The 17,882-nt window shown below is 36.3% G+C and overlaps 1 protein-coding gene across 11 annotated transcripts in view; it reads right to left on the reverse strand.

Annotated features, from left to right (window-relative positions):
• The window catches only part of LOC143231940 (uncharacterized), a 243,790-nt gene that overhangs the window by 166,256 nt on the left and 59,652 nt on the right, over positions 1–17,882 (reverse strand). For 3 of the 11 annotated variants that reach the window (XM_076466823.1, XM_076466822.1, XM_076466827.1), the window contains one exon: positions 412–833. The exons of 2 other annotated variants lie outside the window; for them this stretch is intronic. In XM_076466823.1, the coding sequence (XP_076322938.1) occupies positions 646–833 (188 nt within the window). In that variant the 3' untranslated portion in view covers positions 412–645. Of the gene's footprint in view, positions 1–410; positions 834–5,527; positions 5,641–14,104; positions 14,718–17,882 lie in introns of those variants that run through there. 6 more of the 11 variants (XM_076466825.1, XM_076466829.1, XM_076466826.1 and 3 more) reach the window with 5 other exon arrangements.

Here is a 17,882-nt window from a genome sequence, read left to right on the forward strand (position 1 = left end):
AGGAAATTCCGACATTCTAGGCCTCACCATGATGCTTTTTTTTACTTTCGCGCAAAGCTACTCGAGGGCTATCTGCGCTAGCTGTCCCTAATTTAGCAGTGTAAGACTAGAGGGAAGACAGCTAGTCATCACCACCCACCGCCAACTCTTGGGCTACTCTTTTACCAACGAATAGTGGAATTGGCCATCACAATATAACGCACCCACGGCTGGGAGGGCGAGCATGTTTAATGCGACCGGGATTCGAACCCGCGACCCTCGGATTACGAGTTGAACGCCTTAACGCGCTTGGCCATGCTGGACCCCACCATGATGATAACAACATTGTTTTACCTGCTTATTTATTCAAATCTTTTCCTTGTAGAAATATTTTGTTATATCTCTCGTAATACCGAGTATTAAGCTGATTGTAGTTTTTAATATATTCTTTATTCGGTCACTTGATGGTCTTCCATGTTTACTTTAGACGACGAGTTTTGCTCAGCAACAGACATCATCAAAAAGAGTTTCTATACCCATGGTGGGGATAGCACAGGTAGCCAATTGTGTAGCTGTTAAACAGACAAATACTATTACAGACTATGACACTGTGCTGTGGTGTTGTTTTATGAACATACTTTACCAATTCATTCCTACTCCTTTGTTCTATTTGTTGTTAAACAAATAGCTACACAATGGGCTAAAAGTGCTTTGTTTACCGTGATTATTGAACCTCAATTCTTTAGCGCTATACGCTGAACCACCAACGGAGGTGGAGAAGCTTCTAGATTGTTTGTTTGTTTGTTTTCTTGTAGCAAAGCCACATCGGGCTATCTGCTGAGTCCACCGAGCTCCTGGAATTAACAAAATTGTTGTTTATTTCAACAACACTTTATCTTCTTTTTGAAAGAAAAAAACAAAACAGAACAACTACGAATATAGTTCTAAGGATGCAATAAACATAGTGCTATTGTTTTATGACAAATATAATTGATCATGATGAAGCTACGCCGCCAAAAACAATTCACACTCACAATATTATTATTCTATTAAGTTATTCAACGAAGTCTCATAATATAAACCCTATTATTTCATCGTTTTTTTCTTCTCTCATGATTTGGTGATTATGATGCTCGACTCGTAACCTATGGGTTGCAGGTTCAAATCCCGTCACCAAATATGCTCGCCCTTTCATCCAAGATGGCGTCATAATTCACAGTTAATCCCACTATTCGCTCATAAAAGAGTAGTCCAAGAGTTGGCGGTGGGTATTGTTGACTAGATATCTTCCCTCTAGTCTATCACTGGTAAATTAGAAATGAATAAAACCCTATAACCTTATAACTATCAAGACTTCTTGAACCTACGTGTTTTTCTAACATCATGATCGCAAAATTAGATATGGGTAACGCAAAACGTCCTCGTATAGCTTTGAAGGAAATTTAAAACAAACCACCCAACGAATCACCCCCCCCCCCACACGCATTAGTACTGGAATAATGTTATTTTATACGATTAGTTTCCCAAGTCTCGTGCAGCTACCATATTATTTCTTAACTCTATATGCCTTATTTCTAATTAATTATATCAACCCTGGTACACTAGTGTTATCTCACAGTTAACTTATTAACCAACTCTCATGTCTACAGTGTAACTTCATATTACTAGTTGTCTTGCAAACTTCCTGTCATTTTTATATCATTAAAAGGCTTAACTTTAAGTGCAATACAAGCAATAGTGCTTTTTTATAAACTTAAATTTCCCAAAATTGTGTAAGTTAATCTTTCTTTTTTAACCTTTCCTAGGATTGCGTAAATTAATCTTTTTTAACATTTCTTAGAATTGCGTAAGTTAATCTTTCTTTTTAGCCTTTCCTGAGATTGCGTGATCTCTTTAACCTTTCCTAGAATCGCGTGTTAATCTTTCTTTTTTATCCTTTCCTAGAATTGCGTAAGTTAATCTTTCTTTTTTTTAATCTTTTATAGAATTGTGTGAGTTAATGTCTTCTTTTTTTTTCCTAACACCAACAATTTCTTTTTATGAGGATATTTTTTCGAGTCTTTCCTAGCAGAATTTATTCTAAGGAAAATTTCTAAGCGCAGAACGAACAATTATCACAGGGCTCTGGGCGTCTCCAGAGACCCCTGGGAGCAATTAGGTCTTTGGTACACTTATATACATTCTGGTCAATACTTACTATCTATACCTATAAAATTTCTAATTTCACATTATTATTTCTTTGTTCAAAAGGAAACTGAAATCATTGTGCCATTTTTTGAAGAATTCGAATTGATGAAGCAAAATGAAGTTCATCACCAGGATATTGATTTCATGATACAAAGTTTAGCATCGATATAAATATAATAGTAGTGTCTGTTGTATGTACACGTAATTACTATGCAGGATGTTGATGGATCTTCACCGAAACTGGTATGGAGGTTCATTCTGGGGAGGGGGGTATATACAAATCTTCAGCTTTGCATGTTAAGATTTTCGATTTTTATGAATGCTATCTCGCTAAATTTGATATGGAGGTTCATTCGATCATCTGACGGTCAATCCCACTATTCGTTGGCAAAAAAATAGCCTGAGAGTTGGCGATGACTATTCGCTTTTCCTCTAGCATTACATCCCTAAACTAGGGAAGGCTAACGCAGATAGTCCTCATGTGGCTTTGTACGAAATTCAGAAACAAAAATAAATATATATATATATTATTTAAACCATTTGAAGCTTTGAACTGTCGGTTTCGGTTTGTATTTTAAAGAACGCTCCTGAAGAAGCTGTAAAGCGAAACGTTGAGTATTTATTGAAGTAAAAACACCATTTTGGTGTTATAAGGCCTTTCATTTCCTGTATTAATACGCCAATATACACTACAAGAACAGTAAATTATAGCTTTCAGGCGAATACACTAAAATAACCACTCTTATTTAACCACATACTGAAAGGTAATATTTAAAAGTTGACCAATAGTGTAAAGAATAAATATCTTTTAGTGTAATGCAGTACTTCTATAAAACCTAAACGTTTTAAAACATGACATCTAGTCTCTATGTCACGAAGTAAAGCCATTTTCCCGATATTTCATCGTTCCATAAGCGTGTGTGTGTTTTCATATAGCAAAGCCACATTGGGCTATCTGCCGAGTCCACCGAGAGGAATTAAACTCCTGATTTTGCCGTTGTAAATCAGTAGACATACCGCTGTACTAGCGGGGTACGTTGGGTAAGCAGATCACAGATAACCTATTATGTAGCTTTGTGCTTAACAATAAAAAGTTTGTTTGTTGAATTTCGGAGAGCTATCTGCGCTAGCCATCCTTAATTTACCAGTGTAAGACTAAAGGATAGGCAGCTAGTCATCACCACCCACCGCCAACTCTTGGGCTACTCTTTTACCAACGAAGAGTGAGATTGACCGTTACGTTATAACGCCCTCACGGCTGAAAGAACATGAATGTTCGGTGTAACAGGGATTTGAGCCCACGACCGACCCTCAGGTTACAAGTCGAGCGCCCTAACAACTTAGCCATGCCTGGCCACATGCTTCAGTAGTTGTCCAAATAACAACTTAAATATGTTATTAGAATCTCCGTGTTTAATTACTTAGCACACGAAGTACTTCAACTGCACATCAAATACACAAAATTACCATAAATATTTCTTGTATTAAAACATAACACCAATTGAACGCAACTATGTATTATCTACAACATTTATATGGTATGTGACTTTGTGCGTGCGTGTGCACAAAGCTAATAACCATCACAACTCGTGCGTGAACAGAAACTCGCTGATGGTAAAGGTGCGACATCTTCCATCAGTTTCTTTCTTCTCTCTCTCTCTCTCTCTTGTTTTTTCCAAACAACTATTATTAATGTTCTGTGAACAAGTAGTTATAACTTAGACGAAATTTAATGACTCGTTTACTTGAGCAATTCAATTTAAGAATTTTCTCCACCAATTTTCTTATCGCTTTATGTTTTACTTCAGGAAATGTAGCAAAGTTGTTTTATTTTTTCTTCAAATTTTGGCTTAAACATTTCGTTTTTTATTTGTTAAAAGCTTTAAGATAGTTGTTTTAATTTGATTTGATTAACCTGTACATGTTTAAATAAATTCAAGTCACCTTTCTTTATTCTGTTCTCGGTGTAATTTGATTCCCAAAATTCTGCAGAAGTTTCGTCCCTTTGTGTTTCACTTCTTTAATATCACTGGCAGTTTATATATTCTCATGAATCTGTACTTCGTTCAAAAATTCACATTTTTCGCTTAACCTTAAGAATGCTAATCTCCCTCTATATTATAACCATAAACGCCCATTTTTGGGAACACGAGTGGTGGGTTAATTTACTTTTGAGATTCACGCAAAGCTACACAGGGGGTTTCCGCGCTATCCACCCTTAATTTTTCATTTTTGGACTAGACTCACCACCATCTACCACTAATTCTCGGCCTACTCCAATCGAATGGTCAGGATTTGTCTGTCGCTCGTATAACGCATGCTCACGTCCTCAAAATGCGGAGCAAGATTTTGTGGTAACAACAGGCAAACTCCGAACCCGTAACTTCACACTCTGACACGTTAACTACAAGCCACGTTCGGCCCATAAATAGTTGGCTTATCGTCCTAAGCAAGCTCGTGACCAATGAAGGCGCTTCAACCAATTAAAATTATCTGTAGCTTCATCATTTCATTTCTTCAATATCTCTGACGGTTTAAATATTTTCATGTAACTGTGTTTCGTTCCAAAATCCACATTTTGTCTTCACCATGCAGAAAGTTAAATTTCTCCACGTTATTAGTTTGAAACATTTTCTGAAAAATTGTGCTTAAACTATATTTAAATAGTTTCTTTCTAGCTCTTAAGATTATCGTTGAGCATAAAGTTACAAAATGAGCCATCTGTGCTCTTCCCAACACGGGTATCGAAACCCGAATTTTAGCGTCATAAAGCCCGCAGACTTATGGGCTGAGTCACTGGGGCGGGATGCAGTTAATAAAACTAATGAAAAAATTAACCATTATTATATTTAATTTTCGGAAAACTAAAAGTAATAAACACGAGGTCATTCAACGAGTAACGAGTTACTAAAACTTCCAAAACGTACACATATTACGTCTACTAGATTTATGTGGATTTTATGAAACGTTTAAAAAATGCTTAAGTATATACCAGGAGAATCAAATACGCGAGTTTATTTTGTAGTTTAGCGCTGAGCTATAAAATAAGTTATTTGCGTTGTGTGCACGACAAAGATTAGCCTCCGATGCTTTACGTTATAAGCCCTCAAGTTTACCACTGTGCCACCGGGGAGCATTAGAAGCCATTTTTTTATATTAAATTCATATTTGGCATATTATTGGCTAAATTCAAAATAATAATACAACTGAACGACGCGATGATGAATAGAAATAAATATATATTTATATACATAATGCAGTAAAACTCGCAGATGATAGTATGGCGTATCTTTCACTGCCTGGGGACAGAAACATTCAGGTTAGCCAGCCAACTAAATGTTCCATTCGTTTTTCTCCTTACCTTACGTCAAATATATCCCACAGCTTTAGGCTTACTAACAGCAGCTTCACAAAAGCGGCTTTCTTGGCTGAAGTAATAGAACAGCTTTGCACATGGAAGGATTTTGTCGATTTCTGGAGTAAAAATAAATAAATAAATAAAAAGAAAACACCCAGCGAGAAAATTCCTGCTTTTCAGAGTACGTAAGCTGTACTTTATTTTTCTCTACACTGTTGGTGATTTTTCTCGGCTTTTTGTCTTAACAAAAAATTAAATTAAAAAAAACAAAACATCAAACGTATATATATATATATATATGTATGTGCACTATATATTCGCATTAGTATTTAACTCAAAATCAACTGTTTAGTTTCGGAAACTTCTAATATAAAAGTAAGCGAGATAGAAACACATAACATGGCCAATATGCCTGCATCTTTTATTAACGATTATTAATGAATGGTATTGAGACCTGCACTTTCATCAAATTGAAAATACAAATTGTAACAAATTCAACCAATATACGTCAGTCAAAAAGCGCTGAAAGTAAATACAGAGACGAGCAACGGGATGTATTATTACAATTTACAGTTTACGAAAAAAACCATGAAAGATTTAGGTTAACATTTACATCACCAATTTATTTCTGGTTTAACACAGTCGTTGTTGTCTTTGTAATATATTATAATTATCACGTTTAGATTCCGTAAGGTGTTTGTAATTAATACGTTTTCATGAGGGCGATGATTAGATAGAACAAATAACAATGAGTGGATAACAAAAATAAACTAAATGGATCGAAGAATCCGTTATCAAATACACGCTAATAGAAACTGCGTTCAACTTTATTAGTTAAAATGCCTAACAAAACCATGTTTGTTCCAGGACTTCGTGCAAACTTAACACGGATTTTCTGTGTACATCTGTCCCCAGTTTTCAGATGGCATACGAAAAAAGAAGACAGTTAATCAACAGTACCCACAACCAACTGTTTGACGTAATAGTGAGATCCGCCTGTCTAATCTTAAAACAACTACGAACTGTACTCTGAAAGAAAGAGAAAGTTACAAGGACAGATTGAGCAAAAACATGGAACGTATATCAGATTCCGTCGTCTGTTTCACAAAACAGTGAACAGCAATCCCGTACATAAATACACTTCCAGTCCTTACTGTCCTCTACACTTAAGAATTTACAATATAGCTCAGTCTATTCTGAGATCACTTTGCACGTTTTCGGAATCTTTAGTATTGTCATTCCCTTTATATCGAAATGAAACTCAGCTGATGCAACCCGTCTTAACAAACAAAACACATGGTTGTGTAGTCAATAAGTTGGCTTGTTCATTAAGAAATTCAGTTGTATTTTAAACATTTTTCCATTATCTTTTCTATCCCCACTATATACTCAACTGACATTCAATAACGTTTTAAGAGTGGTACTGTAGCCTGTCCGTAACTAGAAAATTCAAAAGCTTTGTTTCTTTACTTCTTTAGCTACACTTTCTATTACAACTAACAAGATTGGTATAGTTATATTAAAAAAACTTGGCCACTTTTTGTATGCCTGTCTGTTTCGCTAAGATCAAATCGTTAATAATATAGTGACTAATTATTCTTTGAATTCTTTACTATTAATAAACCTACTGTGACATTAACACAGCATCCTCAGTGTCCATAGTTCGTACACTTCCACATGCCTAATCACAAGTTCCAAGTAAATACGATTTAGTGTGTTTAACTTTCTTCTCTGTTTGTTTAACTAGAAGAGTGCATCACATTCACGCGCTGTTTGCTTGCTGCACGAGGAAAGATGAGTGGTTGAAGGAAGCGGGAACTGCTAAGCACTGCTTCCATGTTTCCAAAAACGACTTAAGCTAAGATTTTTAGTGCTAAAAGTAAACAGCTGGTATTCTCTTTACGCGCCTTTAACTACCTATAGCAAGCATTATACAAAATAGTTGGGTCAGCTCTCATAAAAAAGACCCTTCGTCGGCAGAAGAAAAAAAAAAGGAACCAGACTCGTACTCGTGAAAAGAAATGGTTTGAAATTTATTTATGGAAAGATCTTTACGGTTTGCTTCTTCCCGCTAACATTCAGAACATTATGTAAAATAACCCATGCCTAGAAAAAGGGGTCAGTTTATATTAAACGTCCCAGTGGAAATCAGATCTTACTCAAAAGTAATTGTTGTATCGTATTATATTAACAGCAATGCGGTTTCTCTAGCAAAATGCGACAAAATCAAGCAAGTGATACACGAATTGCTTATTACGTTTGGTTACATAACCTATCAAGTGCTAGCACCATAGTTCGAACCTTGTGTAGGTTTCCTTTCAATGTCCATGGTCTCCAGTACTACAGTTGTCACTATACAATTGCCTAGTTACCTCCTTCATTTGAATTATATATAAAAATGATATTAGGATGTTAATACCTCACCTGAGAGTTTTGTCCACGGGTGGAGAGGGTATCAAAGATATCGACTGAGCTTAGTCGACCCAATCACACGCATTAACAATGATTCACCCACAAATAAACTCTAATTGTGGTGAGATTGTTTTTGTTTTTACAGCAAAGCCACATTAGGTTATCAGCTGGTATTCGGAATTTTATCGTTGCAAATCCGGAGGACAACACTGACAGGAGTCTCATTCCAGTACTTTCTATGTAACATGACGTATTTTCAACTATAGTATAACAAAAGGAAACAAGGAAAGCGTGGCCATATTCCTCAATAGGAAATTTATTGTAACAATACAACCACAAACGGTCTACAACAGTTTCTCAGCCGAAATTACCAGACGATCCCCTTTTATGTATACAAGAATGAAAACAAACAAACAAACAGTTCGTCCTTGGTTGGTTGATTTAGTGTTTTATGGCACAGAGCAGCTAGGCTATCTGCGACAAACGTCCGGTAAAAGGTAAAAATGTAAAATTCATCAAAGGAAATGAAGGTAAAACAAAACAGCATTTAAAAACATAAATAGCATAAAACAAATGTTGACATCTAGTCTACAATGTTGAGAGAGAAACTACAGTAAAAAAGTAAAAAAAGACTTTCTGTAGCATAATGGTAATTATCATAACCCGCAATGAAGACTAACAGGTAAGTACAAGAACCACCGTCAGTCACCTGAAGTTGGCCTTTCCAGTCCTGGTTCCGGGTTATGTGTCATTATGGTCATTTTCAAAAAGTAAAGTAATAAAAGTTTTAAAAGACATGCAGCAAAATTGTAATAATAACTCGCCAGGATGACTAATGAATAGTTCAAACAGCAGCGTTAGTCACCTGAAGTTGGCCTTTCCAATCCTGGTGTCGAGTTATTTATGTTATGGCTATTTTCTGCTTTTGAAATCAAACTATGATTCTTAAAAGGGAACCACATTAAAAAAGGTTTAATGTATAAATTTAAAACACTTAAATGACATTTAAATGATTAATGGCTGTTAAAAAACTAAAAACTTTATCAAGGTGGACAGTGTCACCATCACCAATGACACTGTCTAATGTTACGGACAAACCTTGGGACCGAACAGTGTTAAAATGGTGCCGTCGTTGATTGTCGTAACGATGGCAAGAAAGTAAAATGTAACTTATAGTGATTTGAGTGTTACACAAACTACACACTGGTGCATCAGTTTCAGATAAAAGAAAACAATGAGTTAAAAAGCTGTGACCAATGTGTAGTCTAGTTAGAAGAACCTCCTCCTTCCGATCCTTACGGAAACAAGACGCCCAAAGTCCAATATAGGGTTTTATTTGGAAAAGCTTGTTTTCGCGTTGCTTACTCCAAGTCGATTGCCAGCTGGCACGGTGCCGAGTCTTAAATACAGGACCATAGTCCATGTATGGAATAGGCACAGTGGTGATAGTGCCGAAACAGATAGATTTAGTTGCCGTGTCTGCAAGCTCGTTCCCGCGAAAACCAACGTGGCCTGGTATCCAGAAAAACTGGATAGAAGTAGATGTTAAAGAGAAATGGGCCAGTCGGTTTTGAATATCAGCGAGAACAGGGTGTGAACCAACGTGAAGTGATTCCAAGGCCAGCAGAGAACTAAGCGAATCACTATAAATAGTGCAGTTTGAGTACTGCTCAGTTTCAATATGATCCAGGGCAAGATATATGGCGTACAGTTCAGCAGTGAACACAGAAGCTGTAGAGGGGATTCTGCGCGCAACCACCGAACCGCAACAAACCATGGCAGAGCCAACAGAGTCACCTGATTTGGAACCATCCGTATAAATTGGAATAGAAAGGTTGTTCGAAAGATGTTCAGTAAATAAAAGACGGTACTTCCAATTGGAAGTATCTGCCTTTTTCAGATGACTTAAAAAAATGTCACATTTGGGGGTTGTAATAAGCGATGGGGGGATAGGCTGACCAGTGGATTCTGCAATGTTTTCCAAGGACAGACCCAATTCATCCAATTGCGCCGGGATGCGAAGGCCATAAGGAGCAATGACAGATTGTCTGTTTTGAAAAAGTAAGGCCCACTGAGGAAGGAAAACACAACCCCAATTGGGATGCCTTGGTAAGGAACAAAGTTTCAAAGAATATAGTGAAAACAGTTGCAAACAGTAAAGGTGCAAAGAAGGTTCATGAGATTCTATGTATAAGCTCTAAACTGGGGAGGACACGGAGGATGTTCAGTGCTCTTGTACATTTGATCCGTAGCTGCTTGATGTGTGGTATAAAGGTCAGCTTATGGTAAAAAATAAGCCCCAAGAACTTAGTCTCAGGTATCACAGCCAGCGAAACTTCACTAATACAAAGTTTAGGATCAGGGTGAATACCCCACTGGCAGCAAAAATGTATGCAAACGGTTTTAGAGAGAGATAAATTAAAGTCGTTTGCCGTGGTCCACTTCAGTACACGATCGAGGGCAGTTTGTAGTTGCTACTCAATACATCTCATGTTCGACGACTGACATGAGATGTGAAAATCGTCGACAGAAAGCCCGTTTGCAAAAGTGAGAGGAAGATGTTCAGTGAGGGCATTAATCTTTATACTGAAAAGTGTGACACTCAAAACACAGCCCTGAGAGACCCCAGGATCCTGTAGAAAAGTATGGTAAAGTGTCGAACCGACACGAACTTGGAATTTCCTGTCCATTAAAAAATTGTTAATAAAAATGGGTAAATGGCCACGTAACCCATATATATGGAGGTCTTGCAAAATGCCATACCTCCATGTTGTGTCATAAGCCTTCTCAATGTCAAAAAATATTGATACAAGATGTTGTCGTTTGAGAAAAATTTCTCTGATTGACGTTTCAAGTCGAATCAGACGTGTTAAGCATAAAGCTAAGGAAGACGTCTGTTTGTGTTAAGCATAAAGCTGTACAAACAAATGAAATCAGCAGTTAAAATCGTACACCAGAAAAACATACGTTGAATAATAAGTAGACAAACGAAGGTTTATAAACATAAAAATTCTACTGATGATAGAACATCTTACATGTTTCCACAGAACTTTGGTCTTTCTTTTTCATGTACGGTCAGCACTGAGAAAAATCCCTTAGAAACAGGACGCAAAGAACACCAAGGTCGCATCCGTAATGGCGAATTTCAGATATCTGCTTTAACATATCATCAGCATGAAACAAATAACTAAATACTATAGGACGAAATTCTACACCAAAATTCAAATAATGAGACTGTTTAGAATGTCAGTAAAGAAAACTGACCTCTCGCAAAACCACGATAATAAATGGCCCAAGCAACATCACCGTTCATACACTTGACCAGATTTGACTTTTACATATACACTGCTGGCCAAAATCTTTAGGTCAATAAACATAACGAAAAAATATGCATTTTGCGCCGATAGACTCAACCACTTATTTGATTAGAACTTCAAAAGATGAAACTAAGAAAAGGGAAAATAAAAATAAACTTTTTTTAAGCATTTAATACGGAAAATGTGAACACTATGAAAAAAGCTTAAATACTAGCTGGTCAAAAGTTTAAGAGCATACCAAAAAGAAGTCCTAAACAGGGTTGGAAATGCCCAACAAAGGTCTCAGTAGTGAGTATCACGGCCGTCATTGCGAATAACTGCAAACATTTGTTTTGGTATGATCGATATAAGCGTTTGCAGAAGGCTGGCTGGAATGTTATTCCAAGTGGTGGAGATGGCTTCACGAATATCGTGCACTGTTTGGAAATGACGTCCATTTCTATAGACTTCCCTTGCCATCCACCCTCAAACATTTTCAATAGGGTTCAGTTCAGGCAAACACGCTGGATGATACAAAAGAATCACGTAATTTGCCATGAATAAGTCCTTTGACCCGCTGAAAGATCCAGTCATTTCCACACAAGCGAGGGCCTTCAGTCAATAAGGATGCTCTCTCCAACATTCCAATGTAGCCAGCTGCTGTTTGACGCCCCTGTATAACCTGAAGCTCCATTGTTCCATGGAAGGAGAAAGCACCCCAGATCACAATGGAACATCCTGTACTGTGTCGTGTAAAAATGTCTCCGGTGGGATATCGTTATCGTGTCAATAACGTCGAAGCCATCTGGACCATCCAGGTTAATTTTTTTCTCATCAGAAAACAAAACATTCGTCCACCTTCCTACGTCCCATGTTTGGTGCTCCTCAGCAAAGTTTAACCGAGCTATTTCGTAGTGTGGAAGATGTGGTCTTTGAAAACGTTTACGGTTTTTAAAGCCTTTCTCTTGGAGATGCCATCTTGTTGTTCTTGAGCTGCATTCTGCGTCCATAACGACCTTAATCTGATTCGACGACCGGCTGGTGTCTTGAACAACCCGTCGAATCCTCATGCTCAACGCCGGCGAAATTTCCTTGGGCCGACCACTTGAAATTTTCGTTCCGTATCCCTCAGAGTCTTTTAAGAAATTTGCAACAGCAGTTTTATCATGCCCAATCTCACCAGCGATGGCACATTAGGAGAGACCTTGCTTTTGCAGCTCGACAATTCTGCCACGTCCAAACTCTGTTAACTTTTTAGCCTTTGCCATGTTTTTACCCAATGTAACACAGGAGATGTCAGTGGAAGATGTTGACAACGCTAATGCTTGAACACAGATGACTAAGTTTCTTTACGTGTTTACTGATTAATGCTTCGTTTCAGTGTGGTCTTAAACTTTTAACCAGCCAGCATTTAGGCTACTTTCATAATGTTCACATTTTCCCTATTAAATGCTAAAAACGTTTTTTATTTTCCATTTTCTTATTTTCATCTTTCGAAGCTCTACTCAAATAAGTGGTTGAGTCTAACAACGCAAAATGCATATTTTTTCTTTCTGTTCATTGGACTTAAGATTTTGGCGGGCAGTGTATATATAGCCTTTCACCCGCTGATACAATTTCTGCCACATTTAATCTTTGTAATTATATTAACAAACCTTGTATTGGATAATAATGATCATGCCTTAAGAATACAAATGAACGTTCTGTCGAAACATGTAGCAAGTTTCATCATCGATAAAATTCCTACTTTTGCTCATAGGTCGTTGATTGCCTACCTGTTATTATTATCATAATGTGTCTCCTTACTCAAGATACACGCTTGTTTTGTTAACCTAAAAGCTACACAATGGGCTACCTGTGCTGTGCCCACCATGGGTCTCAAAACTGTTATGACCCTCAAACTTTACCTCTAATCCACTGGGAGGCTACAAAGATGATGATGAAGATATTACCCAAGAAAAGAACACGGTTATGCTTTTATACACGTATACAAGTATATAAGTTTGGATTTGTTTGTTTTGAATTTCGTGCAAAGCTACATGAGGGCTATCTGCGCTAGCCGTCCCTAATTTAGCAGTGTAAGACTAGAGGGAAGGCAGCTAGTCATCACCACCCACCGCCAACTCTTGGACTACTCTTTTACCAACGAATAGTGGGATTGGTCGAAACATTATAACATCCCCGAGCATGTTTGGTTTGACGGGAATTCGAATCCGCGACCCTCAGATTACGAGTCGAACGCCTTAACCCACCTGGCCATGCCAGACCATACATTTTGGTAGTAACGTTGTTAAGGAATAAAAGACACGTGTCAAACCACATGAATCAATTCCATCCTAATCACGATGAGGAATAGGTTATTAATCGTTTACTTTATTGTCTCAGAATGTCTCCAGCTTTGAATTTGCTACGTTACTAACACGAGTATTGTGTGGGATAAACTCTGTATGTTTAATAACAACTGTGGCTACAAACTCTTGCTTGCAATTCATAGTATATATATAAAATAAACTGTACTGGACAGTAAGAGTTTATACGAATGTATTTGTACAATTTTCAGTAAATGTTTTTACTGCACGTTTATCATAAAGGTGGATCCTAGTAAGTGGAGATATTAGTGTGTAAGGGAGTGAACTATATTTAAAAATGTTTAAAGAAGACATCTTTTCATCAATCTTTCTGGAAATGTATGGTTCAAAAATGCAAAATCTTATACATGTATTTAACTTATATGAACCATAGAACGATAAGCTGCCAAATTAAAACATATTGAATGACATATCGCTAGAACTTCACTAACGTTTTACTCATTTTCGTACATCATTAAAAAAAAAAGTTTTAAAAAAGTCCATTATAACTGAACCACAAAAATATCTTCATTTTGTTTATTTTCCTTCCTTCTGTAAGTAGCAAGAAAATACGACCACCTCTTAATACCATTCATAAACGTCACAAACTCTAATCGCATTTATTCTATTCCACGAAAATAAAAATCACAAAACCTGATTATTTGGTATTGTTCACCATCTATTTTAATAAACAAAGATATCACTCCGTCTTTGTTTTATCCAGTCTGAAAAGTACAAGACAATTTATAAAAGAAGCGTTAACCGTTCAGTGTGTGTCTACTTTCATTACATGGACATCTCCATCTTTGAGAGAAAGTGAAACAGACACAGTGTTGTGATCTAAACGTGTGTCAGATTACAACACCTTCGTTCAGCGCATATAGAAAAACACGTTCTGTCTGGGAGCTACAATGGAACCACTGAGTGGATTCAATACGTGCAAGTATTTCAATGTAAAAAACAAAAAAAACGGTTAGGTTTTCACAGAAACTACTTCAATCGTTTCTTATATTCTTTTGCGCAGATGACTCAAAAACTCTGTAGCTATATCTCTGGGTCGTGGTTTGGAAAGAGAGAGACAGTAAAGATGCAGACGACGTCTTCGAGCCTCATACTTATTGTCCACTGAAACTAGGGCTGCGGGAAAACAGATAAAACTTTAATATTCTAACCGAATGGAGCAGATTTAATATTCTAGATTAACCTATTGCCTCTCCAAGTTTTCTGGAGGAAATAAATTTGTAATTTATTTTACAATGTTCATGATATTTTTTCTTCTTATGAATTCCTAGCTTTGCATTTCTTTTTTTCGTTCAAAGAGATTATAATGGCAGAGTATTTTTCATGAATTAAAAAAGAAACCCACAACTTTTGTTTTCAGTGTGCATATACACTCAAAACTACACAAATGTATACAGAGAAGTTAATTTTAAGTTTCGGTTTTGTTTTATGTAAACAGAACTTCCTGAAAATTTGAAATTATAACATTATTCAGTGCAGCTAATTGTAAGTATTAATCAACTCCGGCAGGATTCCTAATATGAAAGATCACGTGTTGCTGTTGATATAACTGAAACGTTTTTGAGTAAATAAACACTTATATTTATTAATTATATTTGTAATTACTCTTTAGTGAAGGTCCATATAATATATTATGTTTTGTCAAATATACACAATTCTTTTTGCACTAAATTAGTACAAAGCATACCGAAATTTGACTTTTTGCGTCCGAAAGGTACCGTGCACGAGAACCTATTTTCCTGTGTATGGTAGAATTGATACACCAAACTAACTTGTAAATGATAGACATATAAAGCACAAAAAAATCTAACTTGTAGACAATATACAAACAAAACACATGAAAAACTAAACTTGTATATGATATACATATATTACAAAACTCCTTTCATACAATTTATTTTAACATGACATTATTACAGCATTTACTACCAAACGTTTTGTACAAGTTTTAAAAAACTCAATACATGTACAATCAAAACATGGTGTACACTCTGTGATTATGATGGTGACTTTATAGGAAGAGACAGTGGCCAATGACTGTCACTGGGGATGCTTTTTGTTACCCATTTTAAATATCCAACTCTTAATGTCCTTCCACAGTGTTTAATTAATTCTGATGCGTCTTACAGGCCGAAGCTGAAAGATCATGGATCAAAGTAGAAAGTGGGTATAACTCTTCATATTGGTCTTATGGTAGCTGTTGAACTAGAAACATCAGTCGACTTTATGTATTATCGTAATAGTGGCAGCTAAACTTTTTCTTTATTCTTTTCTTGCATTTCTTTACAGAGTGCGAGTGCATTGCTTGAGATATATAGGTCGTTTGTGCACTCTCCTTCCCCCCCACCCACAGACTCTGTGTATGTTATATTATAGAAAACTTAATACCTTTCTATACAAGGTCATGGCGCCATCTATAAATACAGGTAACGTTAATTTTCATAAAAGATAATAAATGTTGAATAACAGCAGTAATGGGGGTATTAATCCTGCATTAACATACTCTCATCCCACAAAGTCCAAATGAAATTGGCCCAGTGGTCCAGAAGTAGTTACATAACGGACAAACAGACACAGGTTTTATGCTATATACACCCTTGTGCAAATTAATTGAAACAAGACGGAAAATTACAATTTTTTTCAATATTTTGCGTTTTATTTCTGAGAATTCAAATATTACTCACCAATTAATACATGATATGACCACCTTTATTTTTCAGAAGATCATTAATCCGCTTTGGCATCGAGTCCACGAGTTGACTGCAATCTTTACTAATTCTTGGATCGCGGTACCACACCTCAATTATGGCCTCAATTAGCTTATCTTTCGTATTACAGTCTTTTCCCCGAAGTCTTTCTTTACAAATCGCCCAAAGATTTTCAATAGGATTTATGTCTGAAGAGTTTTCAGGCCAGTCCAGCACCTTTATTCGCGTTGTAATCATAAAATTCTTCACAAGTTTCGATGTGTGGCATTGAGCCAGATCCTGTTGAAAAATGCCAGATCCATCTGGAAATCTCTTTTTCAATTCTGGAACAACTCTTCTCTGCAAAACTTCGATGTACTGTGGTCTTCGCATCATACCTTCTACGATATGTAAGCCTCCGACGTCATAGTAGCTGAAAAAGCTCCAAAACATCTTCTTCAAGGGATGTTTTACGAACTGACTGATGTGAGATTCTCGAAGTTTCTCACCTGGAGATCTGCAAACATGCAGACTTCTTTGACCCTGTACGAAGAAATGAGTCTCGTCACTGAATAACACCTTCCTCCACTGTTCCTGCGTCCAGTCCTTGTATTTCAGACCCCACTGATACCGTTTTTTCTTTATTGAATTGGTAAAAAGTTGTTTTTTGACTAGTCTCCTTGCCCTTCTAACGCAATTTCGAATGACGTAATATTCCTCAAAATTTAGTCATATATCCCAAAAATAGATGATCGTACTGCAAAACACAGCTAATGACGCCGTCTGTGTAAAAAAATGACTATTAAAGGAAATCAGCGGGTCCAGCGAGCCTACACCGGCCGCCATGATGAAAATATTGTAAAATGACCACTTGTTTCAATTAATTTGCACAAGGGTGTATATACATAAAACAAAAATCTGAATTATATGTATGTGATACATATAAATATAAAACAAAAATCTAACTTGTAAATATATATATATATATAAAAATCACAAAAATGTAACTTACAGATGATATCCATGTAAAGATACTTATTGTAATATACACACAAAAATTTAATCTAACTTGTACATATATAAAACATAATTTGTACAAGATATATACAGGCCACGCTTTCTTAAGAGTCCAATACAATGTCAGAGTACTGAGTACTTACCTTACACAAACATATAATTATTTCTCAATGATAGATGAAAGACAGATCTTTCCAAATATACATAACATGCTGAGTTCGTACTCAGTTTTTTCCATCAAACCAAAGAAATAATCAATGACGGAATGTTGTCAGCAGAAAAATTAAACCTCAGAGAAATAATAAACAAATATTGTAAGTATGGCTCAAGCCTTCACTATAATTAATCAGTAAACATTTAACATTACTTTCTGACATACAAAAATATCCAAAATAACGTGTTATTGTAATCATGTGTTCTACTTTAAAGTTGTTTATTTTCAAGATAATAATTACATGTTTGTGTGTAAAAAAAGATTAGACATTCAAATCAATCTGGAAAGTATACAATTTGATTCAATCACAACCAAACACAAGGTATCAAGAGCTATGTTGGGTATGTCCATTCAGAGCTTCTA

Source organism: Tachypleus tridentatus, chromosome 11 (assembly GCF_004210375.1).
Source record: "Tachypleus tridentatus isolate NWPU-2018 chromosome 11, ASM421037v1, whole genome shotgun sequence".
In the NCBI taxonomy this organism is placed as follows: Eukaryota; Metazoa; Arthropoda; class Merostomata; order Xiphosura; family Limulidae; genus Tachypleus; species Tachypleus tridentatus.